This window comes from Miniopterus natalensis, chromosome 15 (genome assembly GCF_054644295.1).
Source record: "Miniopterus natalensis isolate mMinNat1 chromosome 15, mMinNat1.hap1, whole genome shotgun sequence".
Classification (NCBI taxonomy): Eukaryota; Metazoa; Chordata; class Mammalia; order Chiroptera; family Miniopteridae; genus Miniopterus; species Miniopterus natalensis.
In genome coordinates, this window is record NC_142095.1 from 29,422,509 (window position 1) to 29,446,207 (window position 23,699).

Genomic DNA, 23,699 nt, shown 5'->3' on the forward strand with positions numbered 1-23,699 from the left:
GGGAGTTTCCACCCTCTCCTTCCCATCACAGCGTTCTCTCATCTTTTCCATTAGTTCGGCCTCCACGGAGGAATCTAATTATTCAGCGATAGTCCCTCTTTTGAGCTGCTGAATTCCTTTTAATAGGTTGTAATTTTCAAAGCTGGAGGCTACTGCAGTCTCTTGGATGAGGTGGGACAGGAAGTCAGTGTAAGATATGCATATTTTAAATCTGATGTGCAAGCAATGAATGAGTTGGCAAAGTGGAACTGCTCTGCTGAGCATATAAGGGAGCTAGTGGGAAGATGGATGGCTGACCTCATTTACCTGCAAGGACACCAGCAGTTCATTCCACCAGTGCAACCCTCCCAACAGCTGCTGACCAGGCTGCTCCCAGAGGACTGCACAGAGCTCGCAGGCAAATTTGGCTTCTTCCACATGGCACAAATACCCGAAGGCACAGCGCACCCAATAGCATGTTCCTTTCAGGTAACTCAGGAATCCCCGCCGGACTGTCAGTACCATAGACAATGAAGCCCCCAGTTACAGTATTTTTATCTTTCACTTTTCTTAATAAAGCATAAAGGACATACAAATACTCAACTGTTTTTAAATACTCTACTACTCCCTTGGTTATGAGTGAATATAATTATCTTCAGACTTTTCTTCTTTTAGTTAATTAAAAGGAGAAAACTTTTAAACCTCCAACTCTTAGATATACATCCTAAAACAAAAAGCTCAGAAACATTTTTTATTAAATACCTTACCACTTTGATTCAAAAATACTAAAGGTAAGTTCAATACTTTTATACACTTCTCAAAGGTTAGATAATAAACATTTTGATTAAAAGTCTGGGAATGCTATGGCGAAACAAGCTTTTGCAGTTCATTATTTACTGAGTATGTATAATTGTGCTAGACATCAAGCTACAGTTTGAGGATAAAAATATGAAAAAGCACCCTGCCTACAAGGAGCTTGGAGTCTAGTAAAATAAAAGGATGAGCGTATAAAGAAATTCAACATAATGTGATCAGGACAATAATAAAATATGTACAGGGCCCAAAGGTTAATACAAAGGAGGCACAGTAACAAGGAGGTGCAGTGGAATTCATGGTCAGCTAGACTTTAAAGAGTAACTCAAACTTTGTCTCCCCCCCCCCCCCCCCCCAAAATTTGACCAGTGGCAAAGGAATTATAGATAGAAGGAAGGACATACATTCCTTCAATGAAGGTCCTAATTTGGGACAGATATCATGAGACAGGTTCTTTGAAATACCTGTCCTAGAGATATAATGATGAATCAGGCAAAGTCCCTGACTTCATGGAGTCAGGTGGGGACCAATAAGTAAGCCAGTAATTAAAGCACAGCGTCATAAATGCTACACTAGAAATAAGTAGAGATATTAGAGGGTTATGAGCCAAGCAGAAATAAACCCTAAACTTAGATGCAAGCAATGACGAGAAATTAGCCAGGTGAAATGTATATATATCAGGAGTGGAGTGGAAGGCAGTTTCAGGGAGGCATGATATTCCAGGCACAGAGAAAAGCATACAGAGGGAGAGGGACAGAGACAGAGACAGAGACAGAGAATGTAGCTCAGGATGCCAGAAGTACCTGTGTCTGAGATAATGCTAAAGTGAAAGCAGGAACCATATCATGAGGGATCTTTTAAATTGGAGTCTGGACTTTATCTTGAGGGCAATAAGGAACTACTAAATTTTTTTTTCCCCAACACGAAAAGACTTTGTTCAGATTTGTGTTTGAGAAAAAAGTATGTAGCTATTGTACAGTGAATAAAATAAAAATAAATAAATCTGGAAGTAAATGAAGCAGCTGCAGTGATTCAGAAAATGGTTTATAGTAGCCTGAACTTAGATAGTAGCCAAGGAAATGGAGAAAATGGGTAGGGAGGGCTGAGAGATTTAAGAGGTGGAAGAAACAAGACTTAAGTGATTTGCTTAGAAGCGGAGAGAAAGAAAAGGGGTCAAAGACGATGACCGCCTGGGTTTCTGGTTTCGGCGGAGGGTGGCGGTGCTGTTACTCAGTAAGAGAAGAAGGGGACAGCATATTAACCACTTGAAGTTACTCACATGAAGATGTCCAAGAAGCAGTTGGGTGTGCAAAAACTCAAGGCAAAGGGTTCGGACCAGCCCTGGCCGGTTAGGCTCAGTGGTTAGAGCGTCGGCCCACAGACCACAGGGTTCCGGGTTCGATTCCGGCCAAGGGCAAGTACCTCGGTTGCAGGCTCCATCCCCACCACGGTCAGGGCACGTGTGAGAGGCACCCATGGATGTGTCTCTCTCACATTGATGTTTCTCTCTCCCCCCCCCTTCTACTTTCTCTGAAAAGCAATGGAAAAAATATCCTCTGTTGAGGATTAAAAAATAAATAAAAGGTTTGGACCAGAGATATAGATTTGAGAATCCTCCATATACAAAGTCAATGATAACTAAAGCAAATCAGTTAAAAATGAAATCGCCTGCGGGGAGTGTACAAGGTGAGAGGAAAATCTAAGATAAAACCCCGCAGAGCACTAACATCCACAGGACGAACAAAGGAAGGGCCAGGAGAGTAGAGTGACAGGGAGGCGAAAAGGAGAGAAAACATCACCGAGGGGAAGAGCACACACTTCACGGTGCCTACTATGCGCGCGGCGCCACGAATGGCTCACGCACCCCACTCTGTCTATTCCTTCTACTATAGGTAGACGGAAGGACATACATTCTTTGGACAAGGTTCCTAGTTTGGCACAGACACGATGGGACAGACACTTTGAAATACCTGTCCTAGAGACAGAATGCTGAAGAAGACAGTTTCTGACTTCTTATATATAATACAGTGAGTAACATGTATCTGCATTTTTATAGATGTGGACATTTTGGCTTAGAGGGATCAACTTGCTCAGGTTTACACATCTGTTGGGTTTAAGAAATGCGCCGAGATTACACCCTAGTGCTCCAGAGCCCTTGTTCTTAACTGCCACACTGCACGGCTTTCTACGAAAGACTTAAAAAGTGTGGTATCACAGACACAAAGGAAAACAGTAATTCAAAAGGCAAGACACCATCCCAGCAGCAATGAGCTCACCTAGCACCGAGATCTTGGTTCCTAAAAACTTTCTCCATTAAATAGAATCAAGACTCTTGGGGAAAAAGTGGAGTGGGCAGGAAATGTGTAGAGTGAACCTGGAGCATCATGTAGTGGTAAAAACTAAGAAAGTGCTCAAACAACGCACCCCACAAGGAGGGGGATATGTCAAAGGACACAGAGAAGACCAACTGAAAGCTTCCAATGGTCATAGTGGTAATAATTTAAGCAATAAATATATAAATAAATAAAGTAATCTTGGACTTTAACTCATGTATAATCTAAATATCCATGAGTCCATACTGATATAGTCTGAATGAATGAATGAGTGAATGAATGAATGAATGAATGAATGAATGGAGAAAAGACAAATCCAGGATGCAGAAGAATCCCAAATAAGTTACACAGATACTCCCCCTCAAAGAGGGGGACCAAACTCTCCACTCCTCAAATGTGGGCTCCACATAATGACTTCCTTCCAGGGACTATGGCACAGAAAGGGGGGTGGTCAAGAGAAACATGACAAACACTACCTCAAACACGTGAGCAAGGCTGCCACCAACAAGCAGGCCACACCTAGGCACGTCAGTCAAATGCCAAAAACTAAACCTAGAAAAATGATGGCTTATCTTTTTACATTTAAGATTACCTCCCTAATGCAGACTCTTAAAAGCTTAATTACATGGTAAAAGACAGTCAATATTTTTAAATTTCCTCATAGATTCTGCCAAATAGCTTCCTAAAAGTAGTATCAGTGTGGCTGAGGTACAGGGTACAAACAAGAGTGGCGAAGTAAGGATGAAGACATATGTAGGGACATAAGGTAGGATTTTGTAGGTAAGGAGTTTGGGATTTTATGTTAATTTAAATAGGAAGCTGTTAAAAAGGCTGTAAGCAGGAGAATGACCCAGTAACTGTACTGAGTATCTTAAGAAAATAAATAAAAAAAAAAAAATTTAGCCGACTAAAAACATTCATTGTGATGTCCAACATCACAGCTATATATATAGATGTCTATGCATATGTGTTTATATATACGTTATGTATATAGATATATGCACATCATATATATAAAATAAAACCAACCACCAAAAAAGACTTAAGTGTGTAGCAATAAGAAAAGGGAAATGTTTAATAAATTATGATCCATAAATGCAATGAAATAGTATGAAGCTCTAAAAATGCTATTTATGAAGACTATCAGTATAACAAGTGTTTTTTTGCATTTGGTCAAAAAAGCAGATGAGAAAATTACATGTATATTAGCTTTGTAACTATAAAACGTAAGTATATGAATAATGAATGAAAAAAATAAAAACAAAAAGGTTATGTTAGGTGGTAGAATTTTTTTACTAATTTTCAAATTTTTCTATAATGTCATTGTTATATCATCATTTCAATTAAGTAAAATAGTTCTCTACATCTTATTTCTGATATAATTGTCACTTGGGCCCATAATAAATATTGACTGAATTTCACCAATCTAAAAAATTATTCAAAGAAACCTCTTTTCCCAGCCCTATAGGTTTACTCAATCTGGGGTTCTTGCTGCCACCAGCCAACAGCTCAAGGAAGAGGAACAACTTTCTTTTAAACAAATAGCTGTTTCTAAACCTGATTTCTCTAGTTTTTGCCTTGCAAATGATTGTCTCCATCTTCTCCATTTATTCTATCAAATTAAACAAACAGAAGATTTTTACTCTACAGCTAAACTTTCTTGTTATTATTAACATACATTCATGGCTGACCTTTATGACTGTTCCTTACCCTTCAGATGCCTAGTCTACCATCAAACACAACCCCCTCACCTCACCCCTCCTTCTCTCCTTTGTCTTCTATCTTTTGAAGGCTTTTTTTCTGTCACACTTCCCTTTTATGACTTGATATCCCCTCCCTTCTTTCAAGATCTTTCAAGATCACTGTATTACTCCATTATCTCTGTCCCACTACTCAATATCATAGATGTCCATATCTGCCAAGCTTGTGGTTCCCAGCTCCTTCTCCTGACCTGAATAGTACAATTTATTAGAGCAAGGATTTCCACCTTTGTGTTGTGAATAGGCTGTGGGTTACTAAGATACTGATCCCCTCGGCCTTTGGGGCAGCCAGGAGTGTCAAACTGGGGTAGGTGGCGCTCCTGACTAGCTTACCCCTCACCTTAAGCCACCTCATTTGTTTAGCCCTAGTGCATCCTATAAATGTTATCAATTTCTATTTATGCCATAATGTGACAAAAAATTAAGAAGCATATGGCCTGGCCAAGTAGCTCAGCTGGTTGGAGCATCGTCCGAATACACCAGCCCCTGGTTAGGGCACACAGAAGGATCAAACAATGAATGCCTGAATAAGTGGAACGACAAATCGACCCCCCAATTCTCTCCCCTTCCTCTCTCTCTAAAATCAATCAATAAATAATAAAGGACTTCAGTAGACAGTTCTCCAAAGATACACGAAAGACCAATAAACACAAGAAAAGATGCTAAATATCACTAATCATTAGGGAAATGCAAGTCAAAATTATCATGAGATGCCGCCTCACACCGATTAGAATGACCACTATTAAAAAGCAGAGAAAATGACAAGTGTCGGTGAGGACACGGAGAAGCTGGAGCACCTGCGCACCGTCGGTGGGAATGTAAAATGGTACAGCTGCTGGGAAATTAGAATGGCAATTCCTCAAAAAATTAAAAAAAGAATTACCAAATCGCCCAGCAATTCCACTTCTAAGTATATACCCAAAAGACTAAAAAGCAGGGTCTTGAGAAGATATATATTTTAAAATATTTTTATTGTCCAATTACAGTTGACATACAATATTATATTAGTCTCAGGTGTGCAACATAGTGATTAGACATTTATATAACTTACGAAGTGGCCGCCCTGCTAAGTCCAGCACCCACCTGGCACCAGTTATTACAGTACTGTTGACTGGGTTCCCTGTGCTGTAACGAGGAGAGAGCTCTGCTCCCACGGTCATTGCAACATTATTCACAATAGCTAAAACATGAAAGCAACCCATGTGTCGTCAACAGGCGAATGGATAAGCAAAATGTGGCACAGTAGTCCCCCCTTATCCAAGGGGGACACATTCCAAGACCCCAATGAACGTCTGAAACCGTGTATCATACTGAACCCTGTGTATACTGTGTTTTTTCCTACACATACACACATACCTTTTCACTTAAAGGAAGTACTTTGTGGTTTCTCTTTGGCATATATGGACGGATTGCCAGCATCACTACTCTTGCACTTTGGGGCCATTATTAAGTAAAATGAGGGTTACCTGAACACAAGCACTGTATACTGACAGCTGATCCCACAACTAAGACGGCTACTAAGCGACTAAAGGACAGGGAGCCTCTGCAGTGCAGACACACTGGACAAAGGGATGATTCACGCCCCGGGTGGGACAGCGTACAATTTCATCATGTTACTCAGAAGGGCTCACAATTCAACTTATCAATTGTTTATTTCTAGAATTTCCCATTTAATATCTTCAGGCTGTGGTTGACTGTGGGTAACTGAAACCACACTGTGGATAAGGTGGGGACTACTGCACAGGGTGGGCAAAAGTAGGTCTACAGTTGTGATTACGTGAGTTTATTCTTGTATTATTATTTATGAATTATTGTATTATTTTCCATACAAACAACTGTAAACCTACTTTTGTCCACCTCTGTATATACATACAATGAAATAGTATTCAGCCTTAAAAAGGAAAGAAATTCTGACACCCTACAACATGGATTAACCTTGCGGTCATTACAGCAGCTGAAATAAGGCAGTCACAAACACACAAATTCTGTGTGGTTCTCCTTATCTGAGGCATCTAGAGTAGGCAAAATCAGAAAGACAGAAAGCAGAATGGTGGTTGCCAGGCTGGGGAGAGGGGGAAACGTGGAGTTAATTGTTCAACAGGTGCAGAGTTTTACTTTTGCAAGATGAAGAGTTATGGAGATGGATGGTGGCGATGGTTGCACAGTGTCAATGTCCGTAACACCGCTAAACTACGTATGTAACAATGATTGAAGTGGCAAATTTTATGTTATATGTATTTCACCTCGGTAAAAAATTCAGGGGAAAATTGAAGCATCAAGCTTGAATGATCTCTTTTACTGCTTCAAAATACATATTTAAACTCTCAGAGTACTCTACAGGCCATTATTATTAAGCCAGACATTTTTATACTGAAATGCAGACTTCTCTAGCCTTCTCTCCAGAGTGCATAGCTCACCTTAGACATAAATCTTTTGAGGAAGCTTCTGTTCCTCTCATAGCTATTTGTTTTGTAATGGCAGACATTTTGCTCCTACCTTCTATAATGGAAAATTTTAAATATATACAAAGGAAGGGAGAAAGAAATAATGAAACCTCACATAGCTGTTGCCCAGCTTATGCAATTAATCAACTCATAGACAATTTTGTTTTTTTAATAATTCCACCCACTTTACTCTTCTTCCCCCAGTGGATTATTTTGAAGCCAATCTCATATGTCATGTCGTTTCAACCATAAATATTTCAGTGTGTTATCTCCAAACACTAAAGGATACTGTTGAAAGATACATATTGAAAGATACCTCCAGTGTCCTGCATAAGTTCCTGTACTGGTGGGTCAGATTTCTGATATAAGTATTCCTCCACTAAGCCATGTATTAGACACAGGAATTATAATACATTCAATCATTCTATTGTAGTTCCTTACAAGTTTAACCACTAAGAAGGGCTCTCAAACAAGAAAATCAAGAAGAAAATGACTTAAGTAGTTTCAATTGTAATAGGATCACTGATCAAGTATGGTCTGAGAGATCATGGACAAAAGTCACACACATTCTCTCTCTACCTGTCAGAGGTAACTGACTTTCCTATGATACAAGTTATTTGGTATATGATAACAACACAGTAATAGTATATAAGTATTATTATACATAAAGTAATGCATGCACCTTCATGTTTTATAAAACGAATGCAATAAAACTAGCTCAATGCAGAAAAATTTTATTCAACTGTCCTTACCTTTTGTTGGACTGAGATTCTGATCTGTAAATCCTCTTAATTCTGCATTTGTGGAACTCAAACCAACCTGAATAAAATAGTTTTAACAGTTAAAAAGAAGATCTAAAGTATTATATGATCACTTAATAAGCTATTTTACACCTTCCACCAGAGGTCCATATCAAATATTAATATAGCCACATAAAAATGAATTAATTATATCAACTCTAGGAAAGGATTAAAAAGAAAATGTTGCCATACTGATTGAAATGGGGAAAACATGAATTATCCAGATAAAGTAAAATTAATAAAATGTTACTTATGAGCAGAACTTAGATCTACAGATTTTACTGATGGTTTTTGAAAACAAGTATTGTGGCAGCCATGAAGTTGCCAATAGATGTAACAGAATTTCTCACCCTCATTGCTGCCCTTAGTTTTTACTATTCAAAATCACTGCCTATAATACTTTTCACATTATGACATATAATGGATCAAATAAAGACCATTAATAACACAACACAACTCTGAAGATGAGAGGGACTTGTTTCATGATGAGCTGGAAGATTTTTATAACTTTGATCTGTACAGCTTTGCATGGTGTGTGAACTGGTCACCTGAGCCTCAGCAGTAGCTGTCCCCTGTGGTGGTGTGGCAGTGCCTGTTTCCCTCCTAGGCAGGCCTAGCTACTCCAGGTGTTGTCATAATAATTTTTACCCAGGGCCTGTCTTCTCAATCCCTCACCTTTCCCGAACGAGTATATTCTTTTCTGTTTAAAAATATTTAAATAATAATAACAACACAGTGCAGAGGCTCAAGTCCAATGCTTAGGTTCCTACTCTGGCTCATTAAGCTCTTTCTACTTCAGTCTCCTTATCTGTAAATTGGAGGGTGTTAGAAGTGCTTACCAGTGCGCAGGTGGTTAAAAAGATTAAGTAAGATAATTCATGCAAAGCATTCAGCACAGTGCTTGGCACCGAGTGCTCAATGCATGTTAACATCCATTATTAACACGATACTTGAGGGACTACCTAGACCAAGTGTGTTCATAGATTCACCTTCAGACAATTTATTTCATTTAATGTGCTGTTCACTGGACTGTTTGAAATCAGAACTGAATATGGTAGTATCATCAGACAGTTTTATAATGTATTATAGTCAGGAGGAAAAAACACACATCTCCATTTTGGAAATTTTGACACAAAGCAAGCATCCAATAAATGGTTCTACTATTACTATTATATTATTGCTTTAATCCTTGTAGATCTGTAACTGTAAAACATCTGTGCTAATTTGGCACCTCAAATATCCTTTCAAAGTACTATCACAATGAAGGGATTTCAAAGCACACAATGCTTCATAACTTTGCATCTGCACACCTGTCTTATGTTAAACTACCCAGTGCTTTAACATTAGTCTACCTAAGCACTCATTTGATACTTTACAATTTCATAATGTAAGGGCTAATTATTTTCTTATTTGGTACAAATGCTCTACTAATAACTGTGGGGTTTTTTTTGTTAAGAGATATGTTATCAGAAATATTTCTAAATATCATGGAAAAGTAATTCTGATACAAACCTATCTCTAGCATCTAATATTAAATTTTTGTGACACCAGCTGAGCGAAGATACCTAAAACATAGCTTTTTAGATAATGGTGTAGATACTTAATTCTGTCTAGCTTCTCACAAATACTCTATTAGAAGTAACGTAAAACCTTTGCAACAAAATTTGCAAATTACTACATGGATCTCCAGAGTTGCTCACAAGTGCTAATATTAAGTATTCAATTTGTAAATGCCAAGAGTTTACTGTTGCATCATTAACATGCCTCTACTTTTAAACTCTTCTGCTATAAAAAGAAGAGAAAGACAAACCTTCTGTTGGTGCTCTACTGTAAAAAGAAAGGCCAAGGCAGCCTTTACTATATTCCATGCTTAATACAATGTGCCTGTTCAGTGTAAGTATTACAATAACTTCAAAAACATCAGTTTCTCCCTTTTTGTTATTATACAAAGATAACGGCAAAAACCTCAACTCAAACCACATATTCACAGTCGAGTGTTCACAGTTACTGGGTTACTGTTATGTTTAAACACCTGCTCTTAATGTCCAACTTCTGCAGAGTGAAGCAGGAAACAAATTCATAAACTTTTTTGGCATCTGTGCACCTGCACCTTAATAATCAACAAATTTTACTCTAAAAAGATAAAGGTCAATTGTGAGTCAATAATGTCTGCCAATTTTGGTCTCATAGATGGAGGGAAGATGTTTATATTTAGAGCTTTTATAAATACTACCAAATTTATTTACTAAAACTTCAAAAGTGTATTAATTTCTGCTTTCATAAATACTTCACAGTTTAAAGACTCAAAGAAAAGGCAGATTGTTTGAGAGTAGAAAAAGTTGCTAGGAAAGGCATGTAAAATGTTAGCTATTCTTTCCTTATTTTATTTAAAAAGGATCTTTCTATAATGTTTCACAGGGCAAGAGAAAAAAGTGAACTCATTTTATGTAAAAATTTTCATCTAATAAGGTCCTGAGAAAGTTTTCTATGTGGATATTCAAACACTGTGTTGCATACTATAAGCAGTCCTAACTGTCTCTGGAATACAAAATATCCAAGCCCAATTTTTAAGGATCAAACCATATTCCCCCAAAATAGCATTATAGTTTCACTAACATTTAACATTTCAGATCAACATAACTGAAAGAAAAAAAATTCAGAGCTCTACCATTCACAAGCAAGGTGACCTTGGAACAGTAGCTGCAAAATAGGGATGATTTGTTTGTGTACGAAAAGCTCAGAGCTCCAAGATGAAATTAAAAATTATGTGAACATGTTGATTAACATTAAAGCAATGTTCAAGTATGGATTGTTATTCAAATGGCAGTGGCTTTTAACACTTCAACACTGACTAGACCATGTATAAAAAAGAAATGCCAATAACCTATAAACATATAGAATACCAGTTTGACCTAATTAACAATGTAATCAGAGAACTGTAGTAAGTCACATCCCATTTTTGCTGATTAGATTGGCAAGGATTAAAAAGAAAATAAATGGAGATGGCACTCTGATACTCCACTGCTGAATATATAAATTGGTACAATCTTTCTGAAATGCAATTTAGCGATATGAATCAAAAGCCCCCCAGAAAGCACACACCCTTTGAGCCAGTAATTATGTAAGACTTTGCCTCATGGAAATAATTCCACAAGTAAGCAAAAAAATCTTTTTTAATTTTAAAGAAAAAAAATGGTAATAATTTAATGGTGAATATTAGAAAGTGGTGTAATGTCCATATAATAGATATCAAAAAACAGCCATTTAAAATGCTGTTGCAGAGTTATCAAGATAAGAAAAGACATTCATCATAGAGGTTAAGATAAATAGTAGTTTACAAAACAGTATGACCTCATTTCTATTTAAAAAAAAATAACATACAGATGATGTATTATAGAATTGTACACCTGAAACCTATATAATTTTATTGACCAATGCCACCCCAATAAATTCAATAAAAAGTAAAAAAAAGTTTTTGTATGGATTACATGTTGACATGACAATATTTTGGAGATACTGGGTTAACTAAAATACATTATTAAAATTTAAAAATATACTTACAACATATATTCATTTGGCTCATATATATACACATTTGTAAATATAACAGGGACAATTTTGCTCATAATCTCTAGGCTAGTTTCTTTTCTTTATCTGTATTTTCTAATTTTTCTGTAATGAGTATTATGGCTTACATACTTTTTAAAAGATTCTTGATAAAGCAAAAAATATATATATCTCTTATTACCTTTCAAATTCTTTATTATATTCTGAGTGAGCTTAATTAAGTTAGACACACCTGCATTTTGGGTCTAGAAGAGTATCACTGGATACTAGATACTATTATATAACAATTTTATCCCAAATACAATGAATATATTGCCATCTCGGCATAGCTTCCTTTTGTAAAGTGATCCATCCCACAGTCCATGTAGTCTGGTAGGTCTGCTCGTCTCAGAGCCTCAGTTGTGCCATGGGAACAGAAGTGGACCCTGACCCAGAGCTGGCCGTTTATGGTACCAACTTCCTTCTTCATGCTGGCTTGTCTAAGCATGTAGGCCAAGCAGGGTCAACCAAAACTTCTATGTGGAATTTGAAAGATAAATGCTAAAAAAGAAAACTTCCCTTTTTTCCTCTGAGATAAACAATTTAAGGCCAATGTAGGCTGTTATGCCACCATATAGAGCCAAGAGATGGAAAAAGAGAAACAGACCCCTGGCACCATCATTTGATCCCCTAAATACAAATGTGTTTGAAGCCAGAGTACTCCAGACTTTTCAGTTATATGAACAAATATGTTCCACTTTTTGCCATAAGCTATTTTGAATAGGCTTTCTATTGCGTGCAACCATAAAGAAGAGACCAGAGAATTGTTCTCATAAAAAAAATGCAAAATGAGACAAAAAATAAAGGTGTAAATAACTGAATATATGACCAGGCAATCTCCTTCATATCAAAGAGTCACTTTTCAGTGATGTGACACATCACTCCCCACTTCTTGAAACATTTTCTTCACTAGGTGTCCAGATCATCAGGGTAACAACTGCCTCCTTCGCTGGCCATTCCTCGAGTCTCCTTGGTCCTCACGTATTCTCTATACATGCATATAATCTCATATAGTCCCTCTGCTTTAAAATAATATGAAAGGACTCCAAAATTTCTATATCCGGCCTCAAGCCTTCCCCTGACCTCCAGAGTCACTTACCAAACTGCCTAGCCAATTATCTCTACCGGGATGTTTTTAGGCTCCTCAACTTTAGTATGTTCCAAATAACTCTTGAGTTTGCCACAAGATCCTGCACTACCCGAAGAGTTCCTCTTTACCGAGTTACACAAGACAAACACTGAGAAGTCTTTAACCTCTCCCCTGCCCCTGTATCCTTTTTTTTTTTTAAAGAATTCTCATTACTGGTATTTTATTTTTTAATATATTTTTATTGATTTCAGAGAGAGGAAGGGAGAGGGAGAGCGAGATAGAGACATCAATGATGAAAGAGAGTCATTGATTGGCTGCCTCCTTCATGCCCCCCACTGGGGATCGAGCCCAAAACCCAGGCATGTGCCCTGACCGGGAATCCAACCGAGATCTCCTGGATCCTAGGTCGATGCTCAACCACTGAGCCACGCCGACCGGGCCCCTGTATCCTAATTAGTAAGTCCTGATGGCTGTCCCTTTAAACACTTCCTAGATCCAGCTACTTTTCCCCATCTCCAATATATCATCACCCCAGGCCAAACCACCACACTCTGTTGTTTGAACCACTGGGATAAGTACCAGACAAACAAGTCCCTGCTCCTACTACACCCCTCTTCAGTCTATTCACTTCATAGCCAGAACGAACTTTTAAAAATGCGAAGTCAGGCCATGCAACTACCCTCAAAACCTCCAATAGCTCCTCACTGACATTTAAAATACATACCCCTTACCCCAGTCTTCAAGGCTCCACATAATCAGGCTCCTACCGCTCTCCCTTGCTTACTCTGTTCCACCTATAAACTGGTCATCTTGCTGTTCCTTGAACAACCACACTTTCACCTGCCTCTACCTGGAATGCTCTTTCCCCAGATATCCACACAGCTGGCTCCTTCTTGGGTTGAGACTCAAGAGCACTGCCCTAAATGTCATTTCCTCTTAAAGAGGACTCTTCTGAACACCTCGCTGAAAGAGGACTCCCTCATCCCTGTCACTCTCCCCTTTTACCCTGTTTTTCTTCATAACATTTATCATTACCTAACACTATATATTTATTTATTATCTTTTCTCACTGCACTATAAGACCCAAGAAGGCAGGAGCCTGGAACAGTGTTGCGCACATGTATCTCCTGGAGATCGGTGGGGATGGAGGAGAATGAATTGCTTATGGCATCATAAGTAAACTAGTCTAATCCTTTTAGTAAGTATCTTGACAAAACATATTAAAAGCCACAAAAATGTTCTTATCTACTGCAGGATGGCTAGTAAACTTGACTGGGAGTTTTCAGACAGCCTATTTCAGTTCTTTCCCACATGCTTCAGCCTAGTCTGAGGCTGGATCTCTCCATGTTCCCAACTGCAGGGTTTCAGAAGAGGGTCAACTCATCGCTTATCCCTCTCCCCCCAGGTTGCCATCGCAGAAGAAGAACTGTGTTGCTCATTGTTTGATTTCTTCCAAATATATAGACAAAATAATGGGAGTGTAATTATCACTGGATCAAATGTTTTATGTTACTTTCAGGAAACAACTTTTAATATAGCAAACTGTACATATGGCTAGGAAGATATTTGAGTCAAGGTACATTGAAAGTCAAAATATACTTTTGCTACTTAAATGTTAACCATTTTATGGCTCGGGATAGCTTTCACATCCCCTTTTCTCTGAAGGAGAGAAAACCAAGGTAACATCCTATAAGAAAATTCCCAACACACAGACTAAAATCTTGCTTCTTCTTTTCCCCAGATGGCACTTTAACAAATATATACAAGAGTGTCAGATTAAAGCAAACCACTCCTGATAATTTATCCTAACAAAATCAACTACATGTTAATAAAGCAAAATCTGTATCTGCTTATAGCTACTAACACATGCTAAAAGCAAGGTTAATAATAGCAAAACAAAGATAAGTAATAAAGGTTTATTTTTTTAACGCTATTCTTTAGATGTGTAGTATTTTGAACTAGTTGTCTGGCTCACAAAGAGACCTTTTTACTCAATATAAGGCCTGCTTCTCCTGGTCACGACTAACCAAACCACTACTGGGTATCTGACTGGAGCCTTGCCAGAGGTCCTTCCCAAGGAGCCGGGGCGAGCATAGGCAGACAGAATCTGTTGGGCAGCCTCTGTCCCTCCCGTCCGCACTTTCTCTCTCTGAACAGGCTGGTTCTGTACCACGTCCTTTGAGATGCTAACTGGAGAACTGAGGAAGATGGTGTGCAGAGACAGAGTAATGAAGCAGATGCACAGGGACAAGCAGAGATGGCAAATGGAAACCAAATACCGTCTCAGTTCCTGGTAGATTTCAAGTTCCTGGACTCAGATCTTTCCGAGGGCCCACTAAATTCCTAATCTTGAATTCCTCGAGACATCCCTGTATCTTTATAATAAATTCCCTTTTGTTTAAGGTAGTCTACGCTGATTTCTGTGACCTGCAATCAAAGATTCCAACACAGGCCTGGCTGTGTTGCTCAGTGGTTAGAGGGTCCCCTCCCAAAGGGTCTTGGGTTCGATTCCCAGTCAAGGGCACATACCTGGGTTGCAGGTTTGATCCCCAGCCCTGGTCAGGGCACATGCAGGAGGCAGCGAATCAATGTCTCTCTCTCACATTGATGTTTCTCTCTCTCTCCCTCCTTCCCTTTCACTCTCTCTAAAAAATCAATGGAAAAATATCCTTGGGTGTGGATTAACAACAAAGATTCCAACATAATAACCTAGGAAGAGTAAAGCAGTTACAGTAAATTATTTCCCTGGATGCATCAGTGTTTATTTCCTGGCATAATCCTTCACCATAACTGGAAACAAATCCATTGATACAGGGTGACAACAAGAATGTAACTTCAAAGAAAGTAGATTCAGAAATGATCATTTCAAACAACAACAACAAAAAAAATTGAATAACTTCTCCAAACATCTAAGGTCTAATGTCACTTCAGGAATCATGTCATGAAGGATAACAAGCTTCTTCTGAACAATGTCTGAGTGTATATATTTCCCAGATAAATCCAAAGAAAAATACTGAACCAAAGAAAACAATAAGGGCAAGAAACTTTCCAGCAATACTAAAACAAATTTATCATAGTACTCATCAAAGGAGCCAGGTGAGGAATTTTCTGGAGATAGCAGTTTTGCAGCTGTTGAGAAGGAGCAACTTAGCAGCAGTTGATAATGCTACCATGTCCACTAGGGTACTGTATTCAATAGCATTAAAATTTACTATCTCATTCTTTGCATAAACAATAACAATTATAAATTAATGCCAGTAAATTGAACTTGATTAACCTGAGTGGTGAAAAAAAATGTACCTGTAGGAAAAGGAAATTCACTTTAAAAATACTTATATTAAAATTTTTACAAATACTTACATTTTTTGCCGTCATGTCAAATTGTATTCGACTTAAAATTCTGTAAAGCCATTAAAAACAAAAATAAAAAAACTGTCTTCAATAATTCTTTAAAAAAATATCCTGTTAAAGAAAGAAAGAAGAGGGAATAGTAATGTAATAATAATAATAGGCAAATTTATGTCCTATTTACTATATGACATACATTTTTCTTTAAGTAAATTATTTAAATTAATCCTCACAACAAAACTATAAGGTATGTACCATTTTAATCCCCATTTTCCAGATAAAAATTGGGGTTTAGAGAGGTTAAATATTTTGACCAAATCAACTCAGCTAACTCAGCTAACAAGTAAATAGGGCCTGGGCTTTGAAATATACTATGTTGCTTTAGACAACCCATTGAAAGAAACACTAGGGCTTCTTGGAGAAATAGCTAACTCCAGGGCTGGGGCAGGAAATGTGCAAGATAAACCTAGAACATTTTATGGTACCTAAAGAAAGGAAGGGCTCAAAAAATGTCAGAGTCATATCAAAAGTATATAGGAGCCTGCTTAAAGGGCCTACAACCAGACAATAAACACCAAAGGCATCCAAATTGAAAAAGATGATGCAAAACAGTCATTATTCGCAGATGACATCATATTGTACACAGAAAATCCTAAAGACTCCACCCTACTAGATTTAATAAATGAATTCAGCAATGTAGCTAGATACAAAATTAACACCCAGAAATCGATGGCATTTTTATACACCAATAATAAACTCTCAGAAAGAGAAACTAAAAAAACCACCCCATTTAACCCTGTAACAATAAAAATTAAGATTCATAGGAATAAATTTAGCCAAGGAGGTGAAACTATAGCATGTTGGAAAAAAGAGATAGAAGAAGATATAAACAAGTGGAGGAATATACCATGTTCATGGATTGGTAGAATTAGCATCATTAAAATGTCCATACTACCCAAAGCGATCTATAGATTCAGTGCAACCTCTGTTAAAATACCAACGGCATATTTCACAGAACTAGAACAAAAACTCCAAAAATTTATATGGAACCAAAAAAGACCCTGAAATAGCCACAGCAATCTTGAGAAAGAATAAAGTTGGCGGGATCACAATACCAGATATCAAGATATACTACAAAGCCACTGTAATCAAAACAGCCTGGTATTGGCACAAGAACAAGCATATAGATGAATGGAACAGAACAGAGAACCCAGAAATTGACCAAGCCAGTTAATATTAATATTTGTCAATTAATATTTGACAAAGGAGGCAAGAGCATACAATGGAGTAAAGATAGTCTCTTCAATAGTGTTGGGATAATTGGACAGGTACAAGGAAAAAAATGAAACTAGACCACCAACTTACACCACACACAAGAATAAACTCAAAATGGATAAAAGACTTAAATGTAAGCTATGAAACCATAAAAATCCTAAAAGAAAATATAGGTAGCAAAATATCAGACATTTCACATAGCAAGAGAAACAAAGGAAAAATAAACAAATGGGACTACAACAATATAAAAAGCTTCTGCACAGAGAAAGAAACCAGCATCAAAATGAAAAGGGTAACCACTGTATGGGAGAACATATTTGCCAATGATATATATGATAAGAGGTTAATTTCCAAAATATATAAAGTATTCATATAACTCAACAAAAGACAAACAATCCAATTAAGAAATGGGTAGAGCACCTAAGTAGACACCTCTCCAAAGAGTGCATATAAATGGTCAAGAGACAAATGAAAAAATGCTCAAAGTCACTAACCATCAGAGAGATGCAAATTAAAATGACAATGAGATACCACCTCACACCTGCTAGAACGGCTACCACCAATAAATCAACAAACAGCAAGTGCTGGTGAGAATATGGAGAAAAGGGCACCCTAGTGCACTGCTGGTGGAAATGCAGACTGGTACAAGCACTATGGAAAACAGTGTGGAATTTCCTCAAAAAATTAAATATGGAACTGCCATTTGACCCAGTGTTCCCACTTTTAGGAATATATCCTAAGAAGCCTGAAGCACCGATCAGAAAGAAAATATGCACCCTTATGTTTATAGCAACATTATTTATAATAGCTAAGATCTGGAAACAGCCCAAGTGCCCATCAGTAGATGAGGAGATAAAAAAGCTGTGGTACATTTACACAATGGAACAGTATGCAGCTATAAAAAAGAAGGATCTTTTACCCTTTGAGACACCACGGAAGGACTGGAGAGTATTATGCTAAGCGAAATAAGCCAGTCAGTGAAAGACAAATATCACATGATCTCACTTATATGTGGAATCTAATGAACAAAAGGAAATGACAAACAAAATAGATCCAGAGACATGGAAGCATGCAACAGACTGACGATTCTCAGAGGGAAGGCGAGGAGGGACAGGAAGAGATTAACCAAAGAACCTATATGCATATATGCATAACCCATGGACACAGACAATAGTGCGGGGAAGGCCTGGGGAGGGGATGGGAGTGGGCAGGAGGGGGGTCAATGGGGGAAAAAAGGGGGACATCTGTAATACTTTCAACAATACAGATAAATTAAAAAACAAAAACTATATGTCTACATGCTCAAACAACTCACGAATTAAGGAAATTTGAAATATTTGGACCTGAACAATGAAAATAATAAAACTTGTAAAGTGCAGCTGAAACAGTACTTAAAGGTAAATTTATATTTCTTTTCACTCATTAAGCAACCAAAGATCAGTGGGATCTCAAAGGAAGAAGAAAAAAAAGCAAGAACTGAAAAAATCAAAATAACAACTCATTCTAAGTGTCTTGTTTGAAGTTACTAAATAAAGCAGCATTGTTAGCAGAGTGGAAAGTGAACGGATTATTTTTTAATCTAGGCTCAATTTCAGCTCTGAAATTTATTAGCTGTGTGACCCTGACCAAGTGACTTAACCTCTTTGTGCTTCAGTGTCCTCATCAGAAAAACAGGTATACTGAGATTTTTAGGGTTATGTTAGGAGTAAAGTGAAAACCACCAAATCCACCAATTCAATGTTCCAAATACCCTCCAATTTACACACAAACACTGAACGCTCCTAACCACACAAAAATTCAATTTTAAATATTTTTAAGATTATCTTATGACCGTTATAACAAAACCAATAAGGTCTCTTCCATCCAAAGTCCCTGGTAAATTTCAGAGACCCGCTATGTCTATCCAAGGCAGACACTGTTACCTACCAAATATCATTTTCCTCTTCTTCCTTAGGAGAAATTGAAGGTGGCAATGTGTCCAACTAAAAATACCACATTCTCAGTCTAGTCTCCCTGTCTGACAGGCTGACCATCTGATGGAATTCTGGCTAATTCTGGCCTATGGAATATAAGCAGACACTGCCTGGCTGGGCTACCAGATCTGGCTAGTCTTTTTTCCCTTCTCTCCATTTCTTCATGTCCAGAGTGTGGCATGTCATGGCAAGAGCTGTAATGGCAAGAGCTGCCTGTCCCCATGCATCTGCTTCATTACTATATTTAGTATTCAGTCTTGTATTATATTTCCTAAAGGCTGTATTATTGAGTGGCACTGTGCTATTCTTGCAAATAAAAGAAATTAACAGTGTTACTACTATTTCAGCACACCATAGCGATAAGCTACCAATAAAAATACAGCTTTAGCCACATTGATGAGCTTGACAAAATGAAACACAATTCTGTTTAATATTCCCTTTGTATCTTCTCTCCAGAGCTAACACAGATTGGAAGCTCTAAATGTTACCTCACAGATAAACGTTTGAAAGAAGCCAAAGTGCGCGAGCTTCTTGAGCAAATTTACCTTAAAGTCTCTGTGCCTCAATTTCTTCATATGCAAAACTATAATAGTATAGCTACCTAATTAAATGAGTCAAGGCATGAAAAATTAAGATACTGCCTAGCACAAGGGTATCACTCAATCAATGTGAGGGGGGAAAGCAGTTCACTGATTTCTCATGACAAATTAAGGTTTCTTCCTCCAAAATAAATAATACATCATTCACACATAGTCCAAGAGAAAAATACCACAACATAAATCCAATTTAAAACAGAAAAGTTTTTAATTGTGGTTAAGAAAAACTCTTCTAAAATTAACAAGATTAGGCAATAATTTCATTCATTCATTTATTTATTCATCCAGCAAACACTGAACGCCCACTATGCATAAGGCACTAATCCAGTTACTAGAGATGAGAGAAATGAGAGTAAATGAGAGAAATCACGTAAACCTTCAAATGTAATTTAAATTATATAAAATTACAGTAAGATAAATGTTACAAAAGGAAATAGGACTGTGACAGATCTGCTTCATTCAATTAAAAATGAAGAAGTATGCTGTATTGGCTTTGAGTGAGAGCTTGTAACCTTTTAATTTAAAAATACACGTTTCTAATTATTTTTAAAGTGTTTGCCTTTCTTTTACATTGTCGGTAAGCTACAAATTATTTGAAATATATGACTTAAACCAAGTGTCTAGAAAGTAAATAAACATGGCACTGAATGTTTCAAGAAATTGCCATCTTTAAACAGCACTGGTAATTCTCAAAGATAAGCTAGTGCATTATGTTTTGCCCAGACTCAACAATTGTACACTTCTCTCTGACACCAAGCTTTCTGTTGGTTAAAAAAATAAATCGGATTTCTTCTTCCACCTTTGTGAACACATTATGTCAAGCTCAAAAAGTCAATCTTTGTGACCTCACCATCTGCCATGATCTCTTGTCGGTTTTAGACAATATAACTCTCACAGATGGTCTCAAAATGCAAGCCCTTTTCCTTTCCAATCACAATTAGCAGCTCTGGCCACAAAGCCTCTTAAAATGGTACAACATTAATCAAAATACAAGCAAGGAAAAAACAACAATAATTATGAATAAATTTGTAGAATTAACATCACTTGAATCAGGGTTTGTAGACTCTCTAACACTGCTGAAAAAAGATGCTACTAAAAATCACATTTCAGCAAAGACAGTATATTTAAATGGAAGACATTAATTTTAAATACAAGTTCATGTTTTAAAGTTTGGAAACATACATACCGAGGTACTCTTTCAAGTGCTTCACATGTATGATCTTACATAATTTGTACCACAAGCCTATCAGGTAAATATACTATTCGCATTTTACAGATGACAGACTGAGCTTTACAGTTGAAGTAATTTGCCCAGTTAACCAACTGTGTAAATGGCAATGCCAGAAGATCAACCCAGGAACTGGCAGACATGTTCTTACCTACTACACTAAGTGACAAAATATATCTGACTTGAGATACAATAAATATATCCTCAAAATATGTAATTATTATAATAACAAACCCATATAAAAGAATATGGGTTTATTCTTCAAAAGAAGCCTTCAGAATTTCATATAGGACAAGTCATATATCATTGGATCAGGTTTTCACCCTTTTTAGTTCCTTCTTTTATTCATTTCAGTATTAAATTGAAATTTTCTTTATTTTTTGAGGAGGTAGTAAATGCGCTCATTTCTTTTTACAGCTTCATAGGAGTCCTTTACATCATTATGTCATAATTTATTGAACTAGTCCCCTACTCATGAACATTTAAGAGTTCCTGTTTCTAAACTGGTGACAGTAATCACATCTTAAGGACGCAATCCTTCATGTTTCATCTGGTATCTGACTACTTCTCCAGGTTTGTGTTGAACCACTTTCCCATACCCTTCTCTGATCTAGTTTCACTGGCTTTCTGTCAGTTACTCAAAAACATGCTCCTCCTGCCTCAGGGCCTCTGCACATGCTGTTCCCTTGCCTGGAACTTCCACCAATGGTTATTTCCAAATGAGGGCGGGAACCCTATGTATTCTGTTCACTGTTATATATCCAGTGTCTGGCATGTGGTTAGAACTCAAGTAATATTGTTTGTTTTTTTAAAAACTACTTAGTAAATTAATCATATACTTAATATTATATTTATTTTCACCCTTTAATAATGTATGGTAATCCCACTTAATATGAGTTGGCAGCAGAAAATGGAAAGAAATGTAAACATTTAACACATTCATGTCTGAAATGTTTCCAAGCTATATAGCAGAATTTTGAGTGTCACTTTCCTATCATGAACAAAAAGTGTTTTAAAACCAGCATTATATATGTGTTCATTAAAAAGTTTTATGGGGAAAAATTTTAATAGGGTAAATTTAACTTTGCTAATTTTTAAGGTAAAATGAATAGGCAAGAGTAAAATTTTAAAAACACTTTTTATGTACTAAAAGCTGGAACTAATGACATTTTACACTTAAAAAAAAGATAATTGCTTTAATGTTCCTTGCTCACTTTTTTAAATTGCAAAATAATTTTCCAGACTCTCTACAATGATAAAAACTGGTTAATACTACAGGCAATTAATGACAACTTTTAACAGAGTCCTCTACGTAAGTGCAGAGAAATAATGAACCATGTTGTCTGAGCCCTACTCATTCATTCACTTATTCAATACTCACTGCCTACTGCATGTCAAACACTAGGCTGAGCAGTAAAGATACTGGGAGAAACAATGACAGTCCCTGCCTCCAAGGAGCCTGCATTGTCACTAAGAAGGGGGGCATTAGGTGGCCACCGCCATGTTTGGCTGCTTAGTGGCAAGGAAGCTGGTGCAAACAGCTGCACAGCAAGTGGCAGAAGATAAATTAGTTTTTTACTTGCCTGATTACGAAAATACCAAACATGTTGTCATTTTTATGCTGGGAACAATCCCATTTCCCGAGGGAGTGGGAGGATCCATCTACTTTTCCTATCCTAATTCAAATGGAATGCCAGTATGGCTACTCCTAGGATTTGTCACAAATGGGAAACCAAGTGCCATCTTCAAAATTTCAGGTCTTAAATCTGGAGAAGGAAGCCAGCACCCTTTCGGAGCCATGAACATTGTCAGAACTTCACCTGTTGCTCAGGCTGGAATTTCAGTGGAATTGTTGGACAGTCTGGCTTAGACTCCTCTAGGTAATGCTGCTGTATCCTTAGTTGACTCATTCACTCAGTTCACACAGAAGATACTGGACAAGGTCTGCAATTCTGCCTCATCATTTGCTATCTCTCAGGCCCAGATGACAACAAGTCCATCTGAAATGTTCATTCTAGCAAATGTGGTTCTGAAATGGTATGAGAACTTTCAAAGATGACTAGCACAGAGCCCTTTCTTTTGGAAAACATAATTTAAATAAAATAACTTTTAATGGATTCAGAAGTTTGTCATGTTTTGAAGATAAATGACTTCTTTTAAAAGCATGAAGTCAAAAGGATCATGAAACCTACATTTAAAAACTGCTTAGTGTGGCTTAAGGAAAATCTTTGCAAAAAATTAAAAACATTGAAAAATGAAAATATGTTCTCATTAATGACTTTTCCCCCTTATGCTTAAAATATTATTCAAAGGCAAAACATTTTGTTTTGGCAATGATTCATTTTTTTACTTAAAAATAAAGCATTATCACAAACAAAAAAAGAAGGCAGGCATTAAACAATGAATTTCAAAATTAACCACTTACTGACAATTACTCTATGTGCTACTACAGAG

General features: G+C 37.1%; 1 protein-coding gene and 1 pseudogene across 2 annotated transcripts in view; one reads left to right on the forward strand and one right to left on the reverse strand.

The window, feature by feature from the left end:
• Nucleotides 1–23,699, reverse strand: part of TFDP2 (transcription factor Dp-2) — a 123,119-nt gene that overhangs the window by 82,481 nt on the left and 16,939 nt on the right. For both annotated transcript variants that reach the window (XM_016209872.2, XM_016209871.2), the window contains exons 2-3: nucleotides 16,186–16,287; nucleotides 8,082–8,148 (exon numbers count right to left, since the gene is read on the reverse strand). In XM_016209872.2, the coding sequence (XP_016065358.1) occupies nucleotides 8,082–8,148; nucleotides 16,186–16,200 (82 nt within the window). In that variant the 5' untranslated portion in view covers nucleotides 16,201–16,287. The remainder of the gene's footprint in view (nucleotides 1–8,081; nucleotides 8,149–16,185; nucleotides 16,288–23,699) is intronic.
• On the forward strand, nucleotides 22,747–23,337 carry LOC107534706 (protein Hikeshi pseudogene; annotated as a pseudogene).